Genomic DNA, 22,511 nt, shown 5'->3' with positions numbered 1-22,511 from the left:
CACCCTTCAAGATAAATATCCAAAAGTGCTCCAAAATTAAAAAATCAAAATGCCAAAACATTGAAACAAACAGTGACTCAAAAGCAAGTTGAAAAAGATGAGTTTTTAGCTGGTTTCTGAAAGAGATCAAAAAGCCCACAGATCTCAGGCTCAAAGGGAAGGTTCCAGAGTCTGGGCTTGGGTGGGGGGCGCTGATTAATAATAACTATAAACACATAGTGACTGAAAAGAGGTTACTTTGGGAATGCCCGATCTAACAGTTTAAGGAGGCAATAGTAATTTTCAGTCTTTGCTACTTTTGCTCAGTCTGAGCAGTTTCGTATGGACGCTTGTCTAAAACAGATAAAAACGGGGAAAATTTAGTTTTTATTTGATTTACTTGTTTATTTGATTTTTATTTTGGGGGCATATTCTCAAAGTTTGACTTGATAATTTGAAATCGCAAGGTATTTTCTCAGATGTTTAAGTTAATAAATATAAATTACGTAATTATATCTAATTTACAATTAACTCGAATTTTCGTATGATTACCCGAAACTCTGACGTATGGATATATATTTTTTTTCAATGGCGGAAACAAGCTTCCACAGCAGGGTGTGACATTTTTCTGAAAGGCCATGGAAATCTGTGGGCGTTTCAAGTAGGCGTACTGAGAAACAGCCTATTATTTTGAAGTTACCCTTTTGACTTCCGGTGGTTTGCTTCCGGTGCACTTGTGTTGTCGTTCGTACTGCTATAGATAGCATTACAGAGTTTTTGCACTTTGGAGCTACAACATGTTTTCAGCTTTGACCCGTCCTCCTGTAGGTCATAGGCTACTTGGCTAGCTCTGTTAGCTGCCAATGAGAGCAGCTGGTGACCAACGGAATGCCTCGGAGAAAGAAAAACGGCCAGAGTCCGGGCAGGCTCCCCGACGGCGGTCCAAATGAGCGGGGAAACCTCGGTCAGAGCACGGGTTACCCACTACAGCAGGGACACGGCGGTGGTATGTCCAGCAACTTTCCACCCAATACCGTCAACGATGAGATCGTCAGAAGCATGCAGGAGATGTTCTCACATCTGGACCCCGAAGTTATTTACATCGTGCTCTCCGAGTGTGACTTCAAAGGTAACGTGACAGACGCGCCGTGTTACTTTTGGGAAAGGTATTTGTTGTAACTTGACTAACCAGTTAGCTGTGTACAGTGTAGCCTCTTAGTCATGCATTTCTGACAGTACTGAGGCGTTTTACTACGCTTTGTAGGCAGATCAGGACCGACATATAACAATACAAAGGCACAAAGACTACCATCAGTCATTTTGTAATTTCCATTTTGTTTTTTTTTGGATAAAGGCGCACCTTAAATAGTCCAGGAGCAGAGGTGCTATGGTGGATTGCTCTCCAGTAAAACCTGAAGTCCCACAACAAGATGATGCACGAAAATATCAGACCACATATGCTGTCTGTGTTATTTTGTTAGCATATTTATAGTCTCAGAAACACTTAAAATTCTGTTCGCGTGTAATGACGATTTATGTACTCACATTAACTTGCAGCGCATATTTATTCCTCATACATGCACAGATATAACAGGAGCTATACAATAAAATATAATAAAATAATAAAAAGCGTCTGCTGGGATAGGCATGAATCCACCTTAAAGATGGCAGCTGTGCAGCAAGTAATTTATCCAACATCCGTGACTCTGTGTGTAACGGCTTCACCTGTCTAAGGTCTAAAATCCAAAACAAATCCAGATTTGTTTCTGACGAGTCTCCTTATAAACCTCTGACATCCTGGTCTGCTTATGCTCTTCTGACAACCTGAGGATGTAAAGTCACTGAAGAGCAAACATATGGAGCTTATTCATAGCTACCAAGTAACAAATCATCAGTTTTTCATGCTGTGGCTGATCCATAGATTTTACTCTACAGTGAGTAAATAAATCAGTGGTTTTATTTTGCTCTGTATAAGCTGTTTAATGTGTTAAAATGGCACTCAGATATTGAGTGCCGTTTTAACACATTTAAGATGTGCATGAAAACGTTCTGCTTATCTTATCTGTCTTTTTGTGTCATAGTTGAACATGCAATGGACTCCCTCTTGGAACTTTCTGTGGCTGCTGAAGACACAGTCGCTGCCCCACCCTCTGTTTCTGGCTTTGAGCGCACTGCTGCAGCCTTGCTTGCCCCACAGCACTTTTCTGAACCCTCACAGAAGCCTTCCTCTCCTCCCTCCTCAAACCCGCTGACAGAAGAGCTTGACCTGCTGGTTGATCAAGAGTTAGAGACACTAGCTGTGCAACAGGATGTTGGTAAGGAGCACCACAGCAGCAAATATTTATCTTCTGGTGCATCGCTTTCTTCTTCTTTCCCTCCACCACCACTTCCTCAGCAAGCTCTCCCTGAGTTGCTTCAGTCCAGCCTGGACCATGGATCTCGAGAGCCCTCTGCTGAGCGGCTTGGCCCTGAAGGACGTTTCATAGAGCATAAATCTGGAGCTTCTTCTCCGCTCGACCAGCTCAGCACATGGGAACAAAAGAGCACAGAAGGGCAGCAACCTGTAGTGGATTTCACACACCTGACAACAGAAACATCTGCAAACACCCCAAAACCTGCCTTGGACCTGGCAGCTTCAGGGCGTCCCTCTGCTTTCCAGGTGTATAAAAAGCAAGAGCTGACACACACTCTTTCAGAGAACGCTGGGGTCATGCACTCCGACAGAGGAGCGAGATCCAAGATGAACACAGTGAATCCGGAGCAGCTCGACCACTTATCAAAACACTGGAACCTGGAGGCACCAGTGTTTTCTCCTCGTATGCATGGAAACCAGATGCCGGCCTTTATTACTCCCGTGGCTCAAACACCTTCATATTTGTCTGTCCCCTATCTGATTCATGGCCCTCTCTCTCAAGCACCTCTCAAACCTTCTGCTACTATTCCAAAGTCTTGGGCCCAGCCTGCGCCCCCACAGCTTCCTGCCCGCAACAGCAGGCTTCGTTTGGAAGGGAAGGTGCTTGTGCTCCTGCGGGGTGCTCCGGGGTCTGGCAAATCCACCTTGGCAAGGTAGGAATGTTTTGATGGCCTAAAAAGTAATAGGAGGTTTTTCTGCAAACCTATTTTTTAAATCAGCCAATAAGGTGCTCAGTTTAGATTTCTTGGCTAGGTAAGATTTGAGCTTTTAGCAACAAATTTTGGCCTTTCTATTTTTACAACATATATATGCAAAACTTAGATTCTCCTGCCTTGTGTATCTTCCTTTTTCTTTTTATATTTTACTACAAAGTGCTACAAATAATACTTCAACAGTGAAATTTAAATATCTTAAAAAAATACCAGAAAAGATAAAATATTTGTTGTTAAATTACTGACATATTATTTAAATATAGCACTGTACAAAAGTCTTGAGCCACCACTCATTTGTCCATTTTGCTTTGAAAATGGAAATGGGTGCAGGAATTTATTCAAACATGCAAACTGAAATGCAGTTTTTGAGCCAAAAACAGAGTTTGTTCTGTTCTCGGGAACTTGAAATGTAGTATTTTTTATGACCACTTTTATTCTCCAAGACACCCTGGTCTCTTAGGCAAGCTTTCTTGTAATTTTGTTACTTCAGAATTAGTTCTCCAGGCTTCTTGAAGGCTAGGTTCAGGCCGCTGGTAACACAGGGCCTAATGATACAATTTAAAATAGCTTCTTTGCTAAAGCATCTGTTATTTATAAACACAACACCCATTTTAATGGTCGAATGATTCATAGGTCAGAGTTTTTAGTAGCAAAAAACATTCCTCTAAAAGTGGTTCGGTATAAGGATGAGTGAAAAAGCAACTGATTTGAAAGACCTTCAATATGTGTGGAGAACTGTTGCTCAAGCACTGTAGGAAATATTGGAAATCTTCTTTCACAACTTTAGCCTGTTTCCATTAGTTGAATAGTATGTTGCAACCTTGTGTTGGATGTTTTAAAGACAGGGAAGAGACTCTGTTCCAGAGTGACAACCAACACGATAAAATGTTCACATGATCTAAATATAAAAAAAGATTACGGGTCATTGGAGAGATGATTCACCAGTAGTTTACAACAAAGCCGGTATTATGTTGAAACAGCAGAGACACAATCTAAGCAACACTTCAGCAACCCCTGCTCTGGAGGAGTCGATGATTTCTGCTACAGTAATCAGCAGCTGTGTTGCATTTACATTTCGTGTGTGTCTTTGCAGAGCCTTGCTACAGAACAACCCAGGCGGAGTTGTACTAAGCACCGACGACTATTTCAATCACAATGGAGAATATAATTTTGACCCCACTGTCCTGGGGGAAGCCCATGAGTGGAACCATAAACGAGGTAAACAACACACACACACACACACACACACACAGTGATAGCAAGTGAAACACTCTCTGTGACCCTTTTTTAATTTTTTAAATATCTGTTATTGATTGCTTTATGCTTTTTCAGCTTCTGTTGTACTATTGGAAGAATTGCACTGTGGCTTATCTCCCTTATTCTTGTCCCACAGCTAAGGAGGCTTTTGAGAAGGGGAATAATCCCATCATCATTGATAATACCAACATGCAGGGCTGGGAGATGAAACCATATGTTGCACAGGTCAGTCATCTTATCAGTAAACTTAAGAGACAACACTGCAAATGTGCAAAGGCTTTTAAGACCGTATTTCTGCTTACTATATGTGTTTTCAGACATGCAGTCCAGTTTAGTCCAGAGGCAAACTGAACATTTAGGGTGTAGTTATTATAATAAGTGGCTGGATATTGAAGTATGCATAAACTGGTTATGAACTACACAAAAAGATTTTCCCTTAATCTTTCCTAGGCGCTAAAACATGACTATAAGGTACTGTTCAAAGAGCCAGACACCCGGTGGAAACATAAGCCCAAAGAACTGGTGAGGTGAGCGTAACAGAGGAATTACAGCAGCCTATGGTTTCAGTGTAGAAACTGATTTTTTGAAAATGTTGCTTGAAAAAATTTCATCCCTTCAGTTTTGCTTTTTTGGTGGTCTGTGCAGGCGTACTACACATAACGTACACGTGGAAACAATCCGCCGCATGCTTGAAGGATATGAGCGCTTCGTCACAGTCCAGTCCATCATGGGTTCACAGATGCCTGAACGGAAACAACAGGTTCTTCTGCAAAACAGAATCTCACAGTGAGTTTCACTCAAAATTACCGTCCCATATGCCTGAGAAATTATGTTATATTTGAGCTTGTATGTGAGTTTTAGAGAAAATCCTGAATAAATTTAAACTTGTGCACTCAGTTCTTGATTTTAAAAGTCTTTAAAGATGCATGCTGTACAATCATTCCTCTCTGGGAAAAGACTGATTCAAAGAAATAATTAAAAGGCCAAAATTACCAGACTTTCATGCCCATGATAAATGTATGTAAACGTCTGACCGTGCCTGTGTATCTTTTTTGTTTCCTTCAGGCTCGCATCTTGTGAAGCACCTTGTCCTGACCTTGTAGGTCAGCCCAGATTAGCTGAAGGATGTCAGACATCCAGCTCTCAGCTCTTTTCCTCTCTCCCAGATGTGTCGTCTGTTGGTTTTTCTGGAGATGTGGGAATGCCCAGAGAAGGCACCCCCAAATCCACTGAGTCTCTCAACTTACACCTTGGAGAAAAACCTACAGACAGCCCGGAAACTTCTGATGAAAATGATGATATGAATTTGGGGGAATTAGACTCTGAGCTAGATGCTCAGTTAGAGCGAAATCACCCAGTATTAGAGCAGAGAATGCCAGACTGTATAGTAGAATCGGTGATGAATGAAGATCAGTGTGGGGATGAAATTCCTGTGGCTTTCGCTGAGTCTATTGGACAGAGAGTGAGGAGAGAAAGACCAAGCAGGAGGATGGAGCCTGCAGATCTGGTGAAAGACACTAACCAAGTAGACAGCATGACAAAGGTGAAAGAAATGATAAGAGAGGAGAAAGTAAAAAGATTTGAGGTGGTGAGGTACGAAGAAGAGAAGGTCACGCCTAAAACATTGAACTTTGTGGGAGACTGGCCATGTGAAGGGCCTCTTATGCAGCGGGAGGCAAGAAAAAGAGAAAGATATAACGAGGTACATGGAAGGGAAGATGAAGACGCATGTCAAGAAGCCAGTGTTTATGAAAAAGCAATAAGAGCACAGCCAGCACAGCCAGGCCCGGATTTAACTGAGGTTCAGAAGCTTCTTGATCTGATCCAGACTGGTGTAGCCACAGTTTCAACCAGCTCTTCCCACTCTCCCTTCCTTTCTCTGAGTTCTGGAGAAGGTTCCGAGAGAGAGGACGAGGCAGATGGAAGCTCTGAGGAATCCCACAGCAGCAGATCTAACAGTAAAGAGAGAAAACGAAACAAGAACACAATTAATGTCAGCAGAGGTGATTTACCAGACTGCGTGTTAGACTGGAAGGCTGCTGACTCTTGTATTGGCCAGGGATCAAGAATTGATGATTCGGATGGATTTAAAATCGAGACTGAAGGACCTAAGGATGAGGAAAGGAATACTACGGAGCCAGAGACTGCAGACCTAAATTCAGCCAACAAAGAAAATCCAACTTCAGCTCTTGACACGGATTTGTTAGACAGCTCCAAAACTTTAGAGTCAAATGTATGTAACAGTGATACAGGAAGCCACAGTACTGAAGATGAGGCCACTCCTCATGTGGATATGAGTAAATCCACTGAGAATGACCGAGAGACTGCCGCAGAGGCTGATTGTACATATGTGAGTGAAACTTGTCAGAGTCCTGTGTGTGAAGGCTCTGTGGAAACAGAAAGCAACCCCTCCATCGGAGGTGGTCAGGAGGGAAAACTGCGTCAGGGTCGTAGGTCAGGGAAGCAGTGCAAACTCGCACTCACCTTCACTCAAAACTGCCCCCTGTCCATAGATTGTCCCAACACCACAGCTCAAAACTCAGACTGTTGCCATAGTGGCTCAGCTGGTGAAACCAAGTTTAATGCAAACACTAGTCTTGATCTTAAACCAAACTTGGATTTGTCTAAATCTGAGGCATCCCTGCAGCCACCTACCCCTCCTACTCTGGCAGATACTGGCTGCTTCACACAGACAGAACCTCAAGACTTTGCCCTTCTTTGGCGTCTCAATCGTCAAACCAACCCCGATGATTCAGCCGACTCTGTGGCCACCGGTGACATCAGAGTCCTGTACGGCGACTCTTCTCATTTCGTGCCAGAGCTCTCCTCTACCGTGTCTGCAGCAGATGCAGTTCACCCATCTGGCCACAGAGAGGTACCCTACCGTGTGGTGCATGAGAAAGGCACACAGTTGGAGGAAAAAGAGCTCGGGTTGACACAAAATCGTCTCGAGAGCCTGCGTGTTCTCAGTCGTCATTTTAGGCTCGTTAGCTTTGACACTTTAGAAGACCTTTATGACAAGTGCAGTCAGGACATAGAGTGGACCACCAACCTGCTGCTGGACTCTGGAGAAAGGTTCTTTAGAGATGAAGATGGTGAAGAGGAGGATGGTGGAGCTCACATCCACGACACATCTGATCTGTGTGCTGCTTCCTGTCAGGCTGTAGAAAGCAGTTTGTGTCCTAATATGTTGGATGAGGATCATCCTGAAGATTGGCCAAAGGAAAAGCCAGCGGTGCTTGAGGTGGAGACCCAGCAATCAACCAGTGTGACAGTCAGTGAATCAGAAGAGAGCCAAAATAATATAGATGTGTCCGATTCTGCAGGAGCAGCTGTTCCTGTCACAAACCATCCTGATGCAATCCCAGATTCAGAAAAAGCTCCCGAAACAGATCTCAGTGTTCCTGAATCAGTAAAGGAAAGAGAGAGAAGTGACAGCGCTGAACCCAAAGTAATATCAGAGTCTGACCAGGAAAGAGGAGCTTGGGGTGGGAGCTCAGATAATGCAATAATTGAAAAGTCAGGGGCTGAGATTGAGGACGAGATTGCCAACATGGAAGAGATGAACCGACTGCTGTGGGCTGAGCTCGAGGAGCTGGAGAGAGAGGAGAGAGAGGAAAAGCAGAAGAGAGAGGAGACACGAGGCCGACATCACCTGGATATTCAGAGTGTGGAGCTGAAACTACCCACTGAGCTGGCACTGCAGTTAACTGAACTGTTTGGCCCTGTGGGAGTAGACCCAGGTAACTAACACACAGGTTTTCAGCCAAGAAATGTCAAACTTAACGCCTTATTGTGATTGGTCGTGGATGAAGCCAGGGTGAAGAGGGGCGTTATATCATTACTCTTACAGATGCAGTAAAAGCACGCAGTTTAGAGACGGTCTCTTAAATTGCACTGATGCTGTTTCATTCAGCTGTAGACACCAAAAAGGAGTAAAGTAACTGTAAAAGAATCACTCAAAACACTTTTGCAGCTCCAAACTGGTGTTCTGTTAATCTGGGTGTGAAGTCACGTTTCTCTTTTTTACAAAAGTGTTGCCGTCGCTCTCTGGTTCTGCGATTTGATACAATGTTTCGTACTCTGTTAACTGATCCGACTGATGCCTTTGGTTATTGTTAAACTGATGATTTCAGAAGTCTTTTTATTCTTCTCTGCTACTCAGAACTCACATGATTGTATCTGTCCTGCTTGATTTTTATTCAGGTTCATGCTCTGCAGATGACTATGCAGTGCAGATGGACTTGAACCTTGCTAAGCTGCTCCACCAGAAGTGGAAGGAAACCATCCAGGTGAGATTAAACTACGGTTTCACCTGCATTAGGTCTAATACAGAGATGTCAACAGCCCGCTTTGATCTTAAGTGGGCCAGACAAGTGAAACTCCACTTTCTGTCAGTGTAAAGATGTTTAACTACATATTTAATCCTCGAGATATGGTAATATAAGATAAAGAAGTGCAATTTCAAAAGCCTTTTTCAGTTTTTCAATTTCATAAATGTGTAAAATTACAGAAAAAGTTCTGGTAGCTCAGTGATTGATTTTAAATTTTCTTTCCTACTCTGTTGTAATTTATTGTGCGTGAATCTCAGTTGCTGCATTCATGTATAATTTATGTTTTTCAGGAAAGTCAAAGACAAGCTGCTCTTTCGTTTCACCTGCTTCAGGAAAGTAAGTTTAATACACACCAAAATACTCTTAAATGACATTCAGGAATAATCTGTTCAGCATATGAGTAATACTCTGTTGAATACAGTACACATCATGCGATAGTGCATATGCAGTGACATAAAGCACATGCACAGACTTAACAGTTTTTCTGGATTGTTAGGTTCGGTTCACTGGGGTGATTCACAGGCGGGAAAAACTGGGTCGCGAGACCAGACGCAGTCAGCAAACTTCTTGATCAACACGGATGAGCACACGTCAATGGGCAGCCACCCAGAGGCTTGCGGTCCGATGCCAATCATGGATCACTGGAATGCGTCCCGTCCGCTTGTCTCTCTTAGAGAGATTATGGAAGAAGAACAGGCTTTGCAGAACAACTTAGAGAAGGTAACATGCACCCCTACTGCACCTGCAGATTTTTTAGATTTTATTTAATGATCTTGTTCTGCTTTGATATCCTTATCTTAAAGTCCAACGCTCTTTTTTTTTAGACCAGAAAAAGTCGTGCAGACCTTGACCAACGTAACGGAGCCACGCTTTTGAAAGAGAAGCAGCTGTATGCCCTCTTCCCCACCATTGACAGGCATTTTCTGCAGGACATTTTCAGGGACCACAAGTGAGAAAACAACTGTAACACTGAACTTTAACATTGTTTTGAGAAACTTTTTATAGTTCTCTACACATTTGTTCGTGCACTGATTTTAGTGGCTAATGTGTTTTTGTTTGTTTTGTTTAGTTACAGCCTCACGGAGGCAGAATTGTTTCTTCGCTCTCTGCTGAACGAGGAGCCTGTGAAGACTGTAGTTGCTCCAGAAGCTCCTCGCTCTGACCACCACAGACCAGCCAGCAAGGAGAGGGAGAAGGTATTCACAACACAGGCAGAGAATGAAAACAACGGAGAACTGAACACATGTACAGCCATATATATATTACATCTGTTTCACAGGTGGAAAAACATGAACTGTTGAATTACTGTCTCGATCTTTTTAGCTTGTATTTTCCATATTTGGATGTCGGAGAAATCCCTTTCTGTTTCATTGCAACATCTCTACAATGATCATTTTACAATACAAACAAGTTGAATTGTGAGATTCAACTTGTAGAAGTACTGTGCAAAAGTCTTGAGCCAACAGTCATTTCTTTGCCTCGTAGTAGCCAGACTTTTTTTTTCTTTTTTCTTCTAATTTATTAAAAGTGCTCTTGAACAGTAGCTCTCCAGGCTTTCTGAAGGCCTTTCTAGGGGTTTCTTTTAACATTGGCTACCTTTTCTCTCCTACCTATTCTCCTATTCTCAGTCCAGTCCTTGTACATGATCATTTTCAAAGGAATGTTTTTTCAGTTTAAGCCACTGAAGACTGTACTATGAATCATTGAAGCGTAAAGAAGAATTAAAAAAGGATAAACCATAACACATAAGGCAACTTGGCAAAGAATCCATTTTTAATTTTGCACATTATTACTAGCAGAACACGTAATTTGTTCTCATATCTTTAGTAAAATTTACAAAAAATGCCAAAGATAACAGTTCGATTGGCATAAAAGTATTCTTTTTTTACCAGCTGAAAACTTATATTTTGGAATGGTGTGCATTTCATCCCTAAAAAAATAAATAAATAAAAAATAATAATTAAAAAAATGGAAAAAAAACTGCACAAGTAGAGAAAAAAGAACAGGTGTTGGCTTTAAAAACTCCTTAAAAACTCCTTAAAAAATAGGAAAAAAATACCCAGCAAAGACCTGACATAGGTCTGGAGATAAAGGTGGTCATACACATACTGACTTTCTTTTGACTTATAAACTAGATTTCCATCTATGTTTGCATGTGTTCCAATAAATTGCTGCACCCGTTTTCCATTTTCCCAGAAAAATAGAAAGAAGTAATGTATAGAATATGTTTACCTAGAGTACAACATCATATCTGAGCAAATGCAGAGAGCTGACAGTAAGCCCCCTTTAGTTTTCCACACCCTTGAAAGTGTGTCTTTGTCACTCTGCTCTTTTAATTTGTCAGAAGCAGAGGGCCGTAGAATCAGCCATACCCAATTATCAGGATACAGAAGATCCAGATTATGAAGACTTCAGGACCGAGGCCAGACTGCAGAGGAGCCGACAGCTCGAGAGCTTTGCTAAGGCTGCAGAGGCCTACAAGCAGGGGCGCAAAGAAGTGGCCTCATTCTACGCACAGCAGGTGAGTGACTGAGCACAACACGAACCACAACATTTTATTATTACTGTTGCTGAATATTTAGCATCTAATTAAATACATATATTTGTGCCTTTTTAGTTCAATTTGTCTTTCTTTCTGCTTTTTCAGGGGCACCTCCATGGCCAGCGCATGCGTGAGGCAAATCACCGTGCAGCAGTTCAGATTTTTGAGAGGGTCAACTCATCGCTGCTGCCCAGCAATATCCTGGACCTCCATGGGTTACACGTCAATGAGGCCCTGGAACATCTGGCTCAGGTCTTACTGGACAAAACCAAAGGTGCTTAAACTATTATCTGTTCAGTAAACGGTAGCTTGTTACAGATGCCCTTTTCACAAATGCCTTAATGTTAATCTGTGGCAACTGAACGCGTCACTCATGTCAGAATAACACCATGCGGGGACATTTAGGTGAAACCCCCCCCACACACACACTGTCCTCATTATTGGACGGAGTAACATTGCAACAGAGCCCAAGTCTGAATGAAATGTCATCAGAAAAGTGTAAAAGCTGCAGCAGTACAAGGAGAAACACGTTAGCGAGCTCTACAGTCTCTGTAATACGTACATACATTATCACAGCCCCCGTCTCATGTCTGCCTTTCTCTCAGTCACCAGGTGCCAAAGATCACACAAGTGTGGTGGCTGCCATGTGTAAACCCCCCCCCACCTCCAGCAAAGTTACATATTCCATGTCTGAAAATCGCTTTTACTTTAAAAAAGACTTGACACCTGCACTACAGTTTACTTGGTTTGTAACAAAGAAAAGAAGAAGTTGAGATGTTCTGAACTGAATGTGTAAAAGTGATTGGATATTGCTTCGAGTCCAGGCGCTAACCAGGGACAGGGCCGGTGGTGTACATCATTACCCAGCAGGACACTGACCACGCAGCTTGTTAGAAAGCGCAGTTACTCCATGCCCCCTTCAGAGTTTGCGTTCGTTATTGCTGCTGTAAACTGTAATCTTTCTGCTTGTGTTTCTTCTTCTTCTTTGGCCTCTTTCGGTGTAGAGTGTGAGCAGGGTCTGTGCCGACCTCAGCTCTCTGTCATCACAGGAAGAGGGAACCGCAGCCAGGGGGGCGTGGCACGCATCCGTCCCGCTGTTATAGACTACCTCACTAACAAACACTACAGGTATGCACACACGCACGCACACTCAAGACATGTTGCATGCTTTACATGTTCATCTTCACCCACCTTTTCTCGTATCTCTGCATCTCTCAGGTTCACTGAGCCAAAGCCGGGTCTTGTGTTGGTCTCTTTGAAGTGAAAGAATCCGTTTATTGTGTTCAGACTGAAGCTGCTATGGAGGACAACACTCTCTTTATCTCTCACCTTCCACTTCTACGACGCCACAATACAACTGTTACCGTTTATTTAGTATGATTCTCCGCCACCATCGGTCTTACTTGTCTCAGCTTTTTTTTTTTTCTTTTTTTTTCTTTTTTTTGATCTATACTCACTCGCTCTCCCTTTCGAGTTTTCTCCCGTGTTTATGGTGTGAAACGTGCATATTTTATATTTAATTGTTTTATAGTGTGTATTTTTAAGAAATCTTTTTAAAGATTACAAATCTCCATTTCAATTAAGTTGTTAATTGTTTAAACATGTAAGTGTTTTATAACGCTTTATTTCAAAGCTGATGGCATGCTGTCTGCTTGGAGGTTTCTCACCAGGATTTTAAGTAATATGACAAAAATATTTACACAGTTTAAGAATTTGATGCTATTTTTTTCATGAAGCCCAATGCTCAGAAGGAAAGAGAGTGTGTGGTGTCATTGAGTAGTTTGAAGAACGTTCACTGTGATTTCTGCAGAAATCGCCCTTTTTTGCCTCAGCAGCTGCTTCTGCAACCCAATGCTCTTCATTTACTCTTGCGCAAGTCCAAGCAACAATGTTTTGCTGCTAATATATTGACACTCAGGTGATGAACTCTAAGTTTGATGATTGTTTCCAGTGCTTTTCCTTGTAGTTTTTAAAAAAAAACCATTGTGCCATATTTTGCACCAGCTGTATTGTAATGGTTAGAATTCTAGTTTTGTAGTTTTAAAATAGCTTCTCTATAATATTTTTCAGATAATGTGTAACAACAGTGTTGACGGCTTTTACCGAATGTACATATTGTTGAGACCACATAAATTATAAAGCAGATTGTATTTTTGTATTTGGTTGTTTACGTGTTTTTTAAAGAAGATACGGTATTGTGAAATAAAACGTACAGTTTAATATTTCTGTGCTTTTGTGTGGGTGATTTACATTTACTGTTTTTGAATAAGTTACAAATATAAAAGATCTCTAATATGTAAAATATATTTTACAGTTACAGTCATCAGGCTAGTTGAGCACCTGGAGTTTGTTATTACAGAGCGAACCTGCTATAAATAAATGCAGTATGTGGTGTGGTATTATCTTGCTTAAATAAACTTACGCACTATGCTTTTTTCCTTCACAGTACTTCTATATTGTTTAGCAACAGTGCTGTTTTCACACATGTGCAAACTGCTCATGCTATCCTGTATGTGCGCTTTTGATCGGTGCACAGATAACATGCCAGGTGGTCCTGCTCCTCTTCAGTCTGTGTGCATGATTTTCAAAGACGAGTTCAAATTCTGATTTTTTTTTCCCTTTGTTTTTTTTTAGTTGTTTTTATGGTAATTTTTAAAGTTTTGTTTGTAGACAGAAATATCTGAGTCCTTGCAGTAATTTCAACTAAAAAAAAAAAAAATCTGGCTGAAGATTGTGGCCATTTAGCGCTGTGAGTTTTTAACCTAGTGCCTCGTGTACAAAGATTTCCCCAGATGCTCTGAATGTTTTCATCATATCATGTAGTTAAATTGTGAATTCCTCAAATTCTTGATAAATTTACACTACAAAACATTTTCGTTAAATCATTTCTCTACACACTCTTCAGTCATGAACTTCTCAGCATCTTTTTTTTTTGTTCTCCACACATACTTTATAAAATCAAAGACAAGTTAACTCTATACATTGTGAACGACAGTGCTTTTTATACATTCACTACCTCTTTTCATGAGCAAAAACCTCCCCCGCCTATCCTCTGAACCTCCCCTATCCTAACCCAATCCCAACAAATCACAAGCAATGGGGGTGGGGGTAATTAAGTAATCAACATTACTCATTCCTGATTAAATCATTACTGTCACATCTACATTAGGTCAGTATAACGAGTAGGATTACCCCTTCTGTGCTCTATGTAACTCTGAATTGAGGGGACCTTGTTAGGGGAACCAGCAGCCTCTCATCAGTGAAAGGTCATGGTGTAACAGGTCATGTTACCAAGCTAATGCCAATTAACCTAATTAGCTGTGGGGTTTATGTTACCTTCTCTTTTTCTTTAGAATATAACACGTTTTTAGTCTTTGTTGCCACTGTTTCTGTTTCTTTTTATGTAATAATGGCAACTAATTTTGAAATGGCATAAAGAAAACAACAAAGACAAGTTTATAGGTTGTCTTTGAACTATTTTCATGTAAATGTATAAAAATGTGTCAAATAATTGGATTCTGTCCATTTACTCATGTCACAACATCTTTTTTTTGGAAACTGGGGTTGCAAGTAAATTGAGGCTAAGGTATCATGACACAAGTTACTCACTGTGCATTCTTCAGATAGATATGAAAGTAAATCAAAGTTCAAAATACAGTTTCAACGAATTAACCAAAGAATCGCTGACCTTGCTGCCAGAGAGGCCCCTGATGGTGGTTTGTTTTTGTATCGCGCAGCCTCGGAGAGGCGCAGAGGGGTAAAACCATTTTTAAGAAAGTTTTAAAAAATCACTTCGATCGTCTCCCTTTTGCACAGTCTTGTAAGTAAAACACATTCGCACATAACACTTGCTCGCACCCATTTACACGCACTCCTGTCCACACGTTGACGGGTTTGTCTCTGTATATATGCTGCGTAATTTGTCCACATATTGTACATTGTACAAGTATATTGTCAACGCATTGTGTAAAAGTTTAAAGTTACCATTAACTCGCAATGTTAACAAAATGTGGAAACAAAAGTAAAAATTTAATACGTTTTTGCACATAAAAAAATAATTCATCGCCTTTGAGCTGTTATATTACTCAAACTCACTCACTTCAGTTTCAACCAACACTGCCTTTTATTTCATCTTTATAGTTTAAAGCTGTAAATCCCACTTTTTCCCATCAAAAATGGAAAATAAGTCGGACTTTCTGCATATAAGGCGCAATAAGCATATACACCTAACTGCACTTTCTCGTTCATTAGTGACAATTAAAAAAAAAAAAAAAACACAGCTTAGCCCTTTGTTTGCAATAACTGCCCACATCATAGTGCGATCACAGCGGCTAGTTCAGCTGCGTTAACACTGTTATAAAAGCCCTTTATAGCGTGCGCCAGCTGTGCGTAAAGTTGCAAGCAAACAGTACAAATCCACAACAGAAAAAAAGTGATACGCACGGCACAGCTGCTGTGGGGGAGGCGAGCAGTAGACTCAGTCACACCTCCACACTCCAGCAAGCGGATGCAATTGACTTGACTTTTCTCGTACTTTCTCACTTCCTTTCGGTGCATACCAGACAATTATTTAGGAAGGTGCCTCAATATCTCGACTCGTTTTTGTCCTAATTAATAGCGTCCGTGGCAGGGGCGTTTAAACAAAAAAGCGGGCCGGCTTCTTATGATTAATAAGAGGGGCCTTTTGGGAGTTTAACGAGTGATTTTTACCAGCTCTGTGAAGTCTACAAAGGCGGCAGCAGCCAGCATCCGCCCGTTAAAGATTGAGAAGACTGACAAGAAAGGTAGGCCGAACCATCTTCTGTCTCGCCTTTATCTTTCTCTTTCTCTTTGTCTTGATACAACATCGTGTATCTGAAGCCTTTATGACCCAGATTTTCTATTCAGTTCTGAAATTTAACAATCAGTTAATTATGTAAATGATAATCTTTTAGAAATTAAAAAGGTCGTTATTAGTTTTTTTTAAATTATTTTTTTTGTTTTAGTTTTTTGTTTTTAAGCAGTCAAACTTTAAAACTGAACCAACAAGCTCTTTAAAGTGTGTTCCTGAAATCTGAGAAGTGCAAATCGATAAGAACTATGGATGTTTTGTAAAATTTTACATTAAACTATAGCTACACTGTGTGAGGATGAGGATGGTAGGACAGTTCACTAGTTTAACAAATTGGTCGCATTTTTTCTCCTATCTTTAGTAAATGGCTTACATCATTTCCTCTGACCACAGACAGAATCAAATAAAAAATTATTTTAGTGAGATAATTTAGTGAGAAATGAGCTGTGGAAAAACCACTGATTAAAGCGTCCCATCTGCGTTACGCAGGGCTTTCCATTTTGGATGACTGTGTGACATGGCAGGTGGTTTTGAGGTTGTCACTTGGTATGTCTGCTGCTTGCTTTAATAAAACCGTCAGTTTAAAAGTGAATAATGAAGAGCTACCAGTAGATTTTGTTAAACTGGGTCATTAGTTGTCAAGATTCATGTTTGTCACCTTGTTAAACTGAGACATCCTCACCCCTGGTCAGATGTCAGATTGTGGTATAAACTGCAGACTCGAGAAAGGAGACACGCAAGGTGGATCTTTTATGTGAGCTTGAGAGTTCGGAGATTTTATTTGTGAGCACCTGTTAAAGTTTACAGGATAAAGCTGTGAATTCTGTGTCACGCCCAAACACAGCAGTCTTTACTTCCGTGTTTTAATCAGAACTTTGACACAGAATTGAATCTTTATACTTAAAATTATCATAAAAAGCAAAAGTGAGCGTCATCTTCTACATACATGACTCAAGCGGTTGACAGCTTGATTGTTTGAGCTCCTATTTCATATCATCTTCTTTCTGATCCTTTCTCTCGTGCAAACATATTGTTTTAAGAGTATCTTGCACGTTAGACTGCACGCTGTAGGCGAAGACTTCGTCAGACGTACAGAGTGACGTGCAAATGAAGCTTCAGCTGAACAAACTGTTCTAGGGGCTCTCCGATACCTCTTGTTTTTAAAATGCTGTGTCTTCATCTCTCTTCCCCAGCAAATCTTGGTCTTCAGTGCCGAGATTAGACCTGCCTAACAAAAAGGAGGATCTTCAAGATGGTTAGAGAGAAGGACCAGAACCTGACCAGCTCCTGCGCACATAATGCGGAAGTGAGGCGAGCTGAGATGGCCTGAAGATCTAAGAGGTTATGCGAAGCGTATATATAAATCTGTCTGTTGGAGAAGAGCTGCCTGTACACACTTATTGTCAGTGAGAGGAGACACATTGTAAGTCCCTTCAATAAACTGAATGACCACTGCAGTAGAGCATCTATTAATGAAGCTTATTCCAAACAGGGCTACACAAAACTACCGCCTGGATACGGAAGTACAGCACACAGACTGATCAGTGCTTTTGTCTGCCTTGCGGACTTTCCGTCCCTCTAAACCAAAACAAAAAAGTTAGGCCAAGCAACTTAAGGAGGGAAATAATCGGAGGCAATCATGAATGGCTTTCCGGAAATGTCGATTAAGTGCGTCCTAGTCGGGGACAGCGCAGTCGGAAAGACGGCGCTTCTGGTCCGCTTCACCTCAGAGACTTTCCCTGACACCTATAAGCCCACAGTGTTTGACAACACAGGGGTGGAGGTGTACATGGACGGTATCCAGATCAGCCTGGGGCTGTGGGACACGGCTGGCAATGACAGCTTCAAACAGATCCGACCAAGATCATACCAGCAGGCCGATGTCGTCCTAATCTGCTTCTCTGTGGCTAACCCCCACTCTCTCGCCAGTGTCCAGAACAAGTGGATCAATGAGGTTCGACAACACTTGCCAAGGGTACCGGTGCTGGTTGTGGCAACACAGACAGACTTGAGGGAAATGGGTGGGCACCGGGGCACATGCATCACACCAACAGAGGGTAAACATGTGGCTCAAGATGTTAGGGCTAAAGGCTATTTGGAGTGCTCCTCCTTAAGCAACCGCGGTGTGCAGCAGGTGTTTGAGTACGCTGTGCGGACGGTTGTTAACCAGGCCAAGAAACAGGCCAGAAGACGCATGTTCAGCATGAACCAGTGTAAGGTCTTTTGACCCATTCACCTTGATTTTGTGAGCTCCTGAGCCTTTTATCAGATGATCCTTTTAAACATATTATTCAAACTCAGTTGGTGTTGTAGGGGTACAAGAACACAAATTAGGATTTCTTTAATAAACTTCTTTTTCACTAACCTCCCCACAAGACCCTCCTAAACTGGATCAGTATTTAAACTGAGATTACACTGACTGAAAACCTAACAGACTCTGATTCATATGTTTGACTTACCCATACATGTCCTCAAGAATAGGCATTTTTGGTGAAGGACTTTTTTTTAATTAAAGCTTTAATTCAAGGATAACGTCTATAAAAACCCTAGAGACATTTTATTTAAGGGATGAAGTAAATAATGATATGCTTGTGTTGCTGTTTCTCAGCAGTTATTTAACATACCAAGAAAACGATATTGTGTCAGCTCAAAGAGCCAAATGAGAATATTTTACCATGTTGGGCTGAACGTACTCGTATATATAGTTAAATTTGATTAGATATTACCAGAAAACAAGTGTTAATTAGTCAACAAACAGTTGACAGAAATGCATACATGTTGCATAATGTTCTCAAGATTATATTTGCATTTTTACATGTGAGGGTTTTTTTTTAAATAAAAAAAAACAGTTTTTATTTTTATTGAAATCACGCAATGTGTATTTAAAAAAAACAAACAAAAAAAAACCTCTACTCAGAAAATATATATAAAAAAAAGATGTCCCCACTATTGTGTGTGTGCGTGCGTGTATTTGATTTCTGGAACAACTAAGGTTTTAACACACTGACTACAACTTCCATTTATGTGAACATTCAGTGTGTTTGTACAGTTTTACTCATAGCGGAGGGCTGAACAAATGTGCCAGCCACTGGGAAGTGTATGTTACTTTGAGTGTCAGATATTCAGTCATTTTTGGTGTTTTAGGTGTAATTGCATTGGATTTAAGTTTATTTGCCTGCCATTAGAAGAAGGCAAATAAACTTAAATCTTTGCCTCGCATTTTTTGTCATGTAAGGCGAATAATCTTCACTTTGATTACAGCAAATCAACACAAATTTGAATGCAGTGCCACAAAATATGATGGGAACTTTTGTAAACATGTTGTACTTCACTATATACATATAGTGTATATCGTGTGGCCGGTGTTTTATGTTGCTATGTTGTTTTGCATGTTTTGTGTATCCCTAACACGTGTTTTATGAAATATGGAAGCAATTAAACTCAAAGGAAGTTTGGATCAGAGTGTATAAAAAACAGTAAGAAGTTTTATATTTTTTCAGCACATTTTGAAAAGAGCTGTTTCAAACTATAAAATGTTTGGTTATTTCTTCAAACTAATGATAATGATGTTAAAAACACTTTGTTTGAGGAAAGCTTTTTCAACCAATCAAAAAGACTTGTATATACTGGCTTTCAGTAGAGTGCTGGATCACAAAAAAAATAAAAAAAATAAAGCCCACCAAGCGGATTTGAAAAAGATCTGAACACCAATGAGCTTCCATATAAGGGCTTGACTTAATGTGTCATGTTCTGCATACAATGCTCGTCTGCAGTCTTTAGACGTCTAAGGACTCAGACCTTTAATACTCAGCCATCTAATGAATGGGATGAGATGTGTGGTTTATATAACTGTAGTAGCTGTCTGATATATACTATTGCAGAGTGATGTGCAGAAAAATGTTAATGTTACTGTTGTATGATTAAATAAATTATGAATAATATGCATATTATAAAAACTTTATTCAAGTCATTAGATTTATTTATTTAGCCTAAAACTTGCTCCTGTGGGTTTTGGCACTCGTATCAGTGTAAGCTGATATACGCAGAAGCGGTATGATTAGAAATACCTTCTGGTGTTTATGTAAGGCCTTCACACTGTCAAGTGCGAAGGCCAAAAATGTCAGGCTTGTCAAAAAAATTACAAGATTTTGATATTGTATGTATTTTGTGTTGTATGTAAAATCAATTAAAATCAACACACACAGAGAAAACTACTCGTCTAAAGCTCCATTTCAAGTCAAAACATAAGATATAGTCTGTAACGGTAACTCTGCAAAAGCAGGCAAAGAGAATAATTTTCAGTATTTTGATATACGAGTTATTGACACTGTGAACATTTAGATTTTAAATGCCGTCAATACATCATCACTTGTCCTAAACATGAGGGGTGAGACACGTACATCAGAGAACGACATGTATGGCTGAAATAATTAGTTTGTATGAAACGATTTTCTTTCAGTTTAAACCAAACTTTATTATTTTAACTAAATGAAAGTCTACAAAAAAGGACAACCAGGAACAGCAAAGCACCAGGGACGAAGCTCAGAGGAGCTCTTCCTTCCCCCTCACGCTGTCTCCCGCTGTTTCTCTACATATCTCTGTCCTATATGGTGTTTAGAGCTGCTGAGGATGAGAGGTACAAATGAAGACTTTTGAAGGATATGGTGAAAAACACCTAACCACATCCCAGCGTATAGTCTGTATATAATATAGACAAAGTTGTGCAAACACACACAGCGACTCTCAACACATCTGTCCGCTCACTTGAACACACACACACACACACACACACACACGTTTTTTTTGCACACACGCTTGTGCTGACAACCATATAGCTCCCTGTAGATAACACACAAGAGCGTGAGATGAAACTGATGAAGCTGCAAGTCCATCAACGATGGTACAATAAGCCAGTTATCCGGGGTACAAATGAACCACTGAGACTATTTGAGAGTTTGATTCATTTACTTTAACAAAAAAAAGTAAAAAAAAAGTAATTAAGTTTTACAAATCAGTTTGTGTGCTAAAGTTGTGTCATATGACACGGGCATGAGAAACTAGACTTCAGTTCATTCACATAATAAACATTTAACAATATAAATAAAGCCCCATGCCAAAAGTGGTTTATCAGAATTAAATGTATGTTTCTGCTACATTATGTATTTGCCTTTCAAATAAAAATAAATCAAGTGTACAAACTGGTTTAAACTTTCATTTAATTTTGGTATCTTCTAATCGAAGCCAAATAAACTTGTTTGTTCTGTCGGGCAAATGATCTTAACATTGATTGTTTACATTAGTTGACTTACTGGTCCTCAGTAGACTTTATAGGAGTGATACACGCATTGTCATAGAAGCAACGTTTGTAAAGATGTTATACAATGTATAAATATGATATGATGTGGATGTGTTACCATATTGGTTTGCATTATTTGTGTATTCTTGCCAAGTGTTTTGTGAAATGTTTAAGTAATTAAGTGTGAATCAAATGTGCATAAAACAACAGTAAGAAGTTGTGTATTTTTTCAGCACATGAAACTGTGTGTTCATTTTCATAGCTGTACAAAGGTTACACATATAATTCATAGGTTTGCTGTGCTATTAGGACATAAACAGTTTAGAAAATCTTAAGCCAGTCTCTTTAGTTTCCCTCTCTTGTCAAGTTTCCTTCTGATTTTTAGTAGCAAAAGCATCATTTCTACTTTGCTGCTGGTATATTTTTGAAGGGTATTTGTAATCCAAAGATGCCGTCACATGTTCAAATGTATCTGACGATAAATGTAAATTGTAAAAGGACATTTTACATGCCTTCGATGCATGTCGGCAGTTTTATAAGTGACAAATAAGAAATGCTTGACTTTAAGAGTTCAGTGTGTTTGACAGCCTGCTGTGGTCACAGCTTTCATCTCTCAATGTGCTCTCTGCCACAGCTACCACAATACCTTATCCTTGTCTTCTGTGTCGCTGTATGCCTCTGTCTCTCTCTCTGCCTCTCTGACACACACACACACACTGGTGGTGTACACAACTGTATGCAGCCAAGCCACTTCATAGTCAGACAGTGGTGGGTGTGCTTCTTTCTCATATGCCTTGGAGGACATTTCATAAGCACAAGTGTCGCTAATAACATTAATGACAATGAATGCATTTAACTTAGGTTTTATTCCAAAGCTCTTGCACTACTGTTACAGGAAAATCAGCTACTCGTTTCCATTTTTTACAGTATTGCACAAAAGAAAGAAAAAAAGCAGCATATTTAAAAACTGACTTCAACAGACTCGATTTTCACCAGGTTTACTAAAAAAACGAGAAGAAATAAATGTATTTGTCCTTATTTTTGCATTTTTTAAATGACGCAACAATCTGACTTTCAACAATTCTGGTGAGAAATTCAATTAAAGGCCAAAAGTAACAAACCACCTCTCAGTACTTTCCAGCCTTC

The 22,511-nt window shown here is 40.3% G+C and overlaps 2 protein-coding genes across 3 annotated transcripts; both read left to right on the top strand.

The window, feature by feature from the left end:
• Positions 1-686: 686 nt before the first annotated feature.
• On the top strand, positions 687-13,462 carry n4bp2 (NEDD4 binding protein 2). 2 transcript variants are annotated; one of them, XM_005456876.4, is made up of 16 exons: positions 687-1,108; positions 2,061-3,045; positions 4,199-4,323; positions 4,499-4,587; positions 4,813-4,889; positions 5,008-5,148; positions 5,428-8,105; positions 8,569-8,654; positions 8,987-9,032; positions 9,193-9,416; positions 9,521-9,645; positions 9,766-9,892; positions 11,044-11,217; positions 11,344-11,512; positions 12,243-12,366; positions 12,457-13,462. In XM_005456876.4, the coding sequence occupies exons 1-16, from the start codon at positions 868-870 to the stop codon at positions 12,500-12,502; spliced, it is 5,457 nt and encodes a 1,818-aa protein (XP_005456933.1). In that variant the 5' UTR covers positions 687-867; the 3' UTR covers positions 12,503-13,462. The 2 variants fall into 2 exon arrangements, with proteins under 2 accessions (XP_005456933.1, XP_003452227.1); XM_003452179.5 differs by having other exon boundaries at positions 11,041-11,217.
• A 2,212-nt stretch (positions 13,463-15,674) lies between these two features.
• On the top strand, positions 15,675-21,202 carry rhoh (ras homolog family member H). Its single transcript, XM_005456878.4, has 3 exons — positions 15,675-16,022; positions 17,263-17,492; positions 17,562-21,202. Exon 3 carries the CDS (start codon positions 17,709-17,711, stop codon positions 18,294-18,296), a length of 588 nt encoding a protein of 195 aa, XP_005456935.1. The 5' UTR covers positions 15,675-16,022; positions 17,263-17,492; positions 17,562-17,708; the 3' UTR covers positions 18,297-21,202.
• Positions 21,203-22,511: the final 1,309 nt, after the last annotated feature.

The sequence above is a fragment of the Oreochromis niloticus genome, linkage group LG6 (genome assembly GCF_001858045.2).
Source record: "Oreochromis niloticus isolate F11D_XX linkage group LG6, O_niloticus_UMD_NMBU, whole genome shotgun sequence".
In the NCBI taxonomy this organism is placed as follows: domain Eukaryota; kingdom Metazoa; phylum Chordata; class Actinopteri; order Cichliformes; family Cichlidae; genus Oreochromis; species Oreochromis niloticus.
This window is presented reverse-complemented; position numbering and strand designations above follow the sequence as displayed.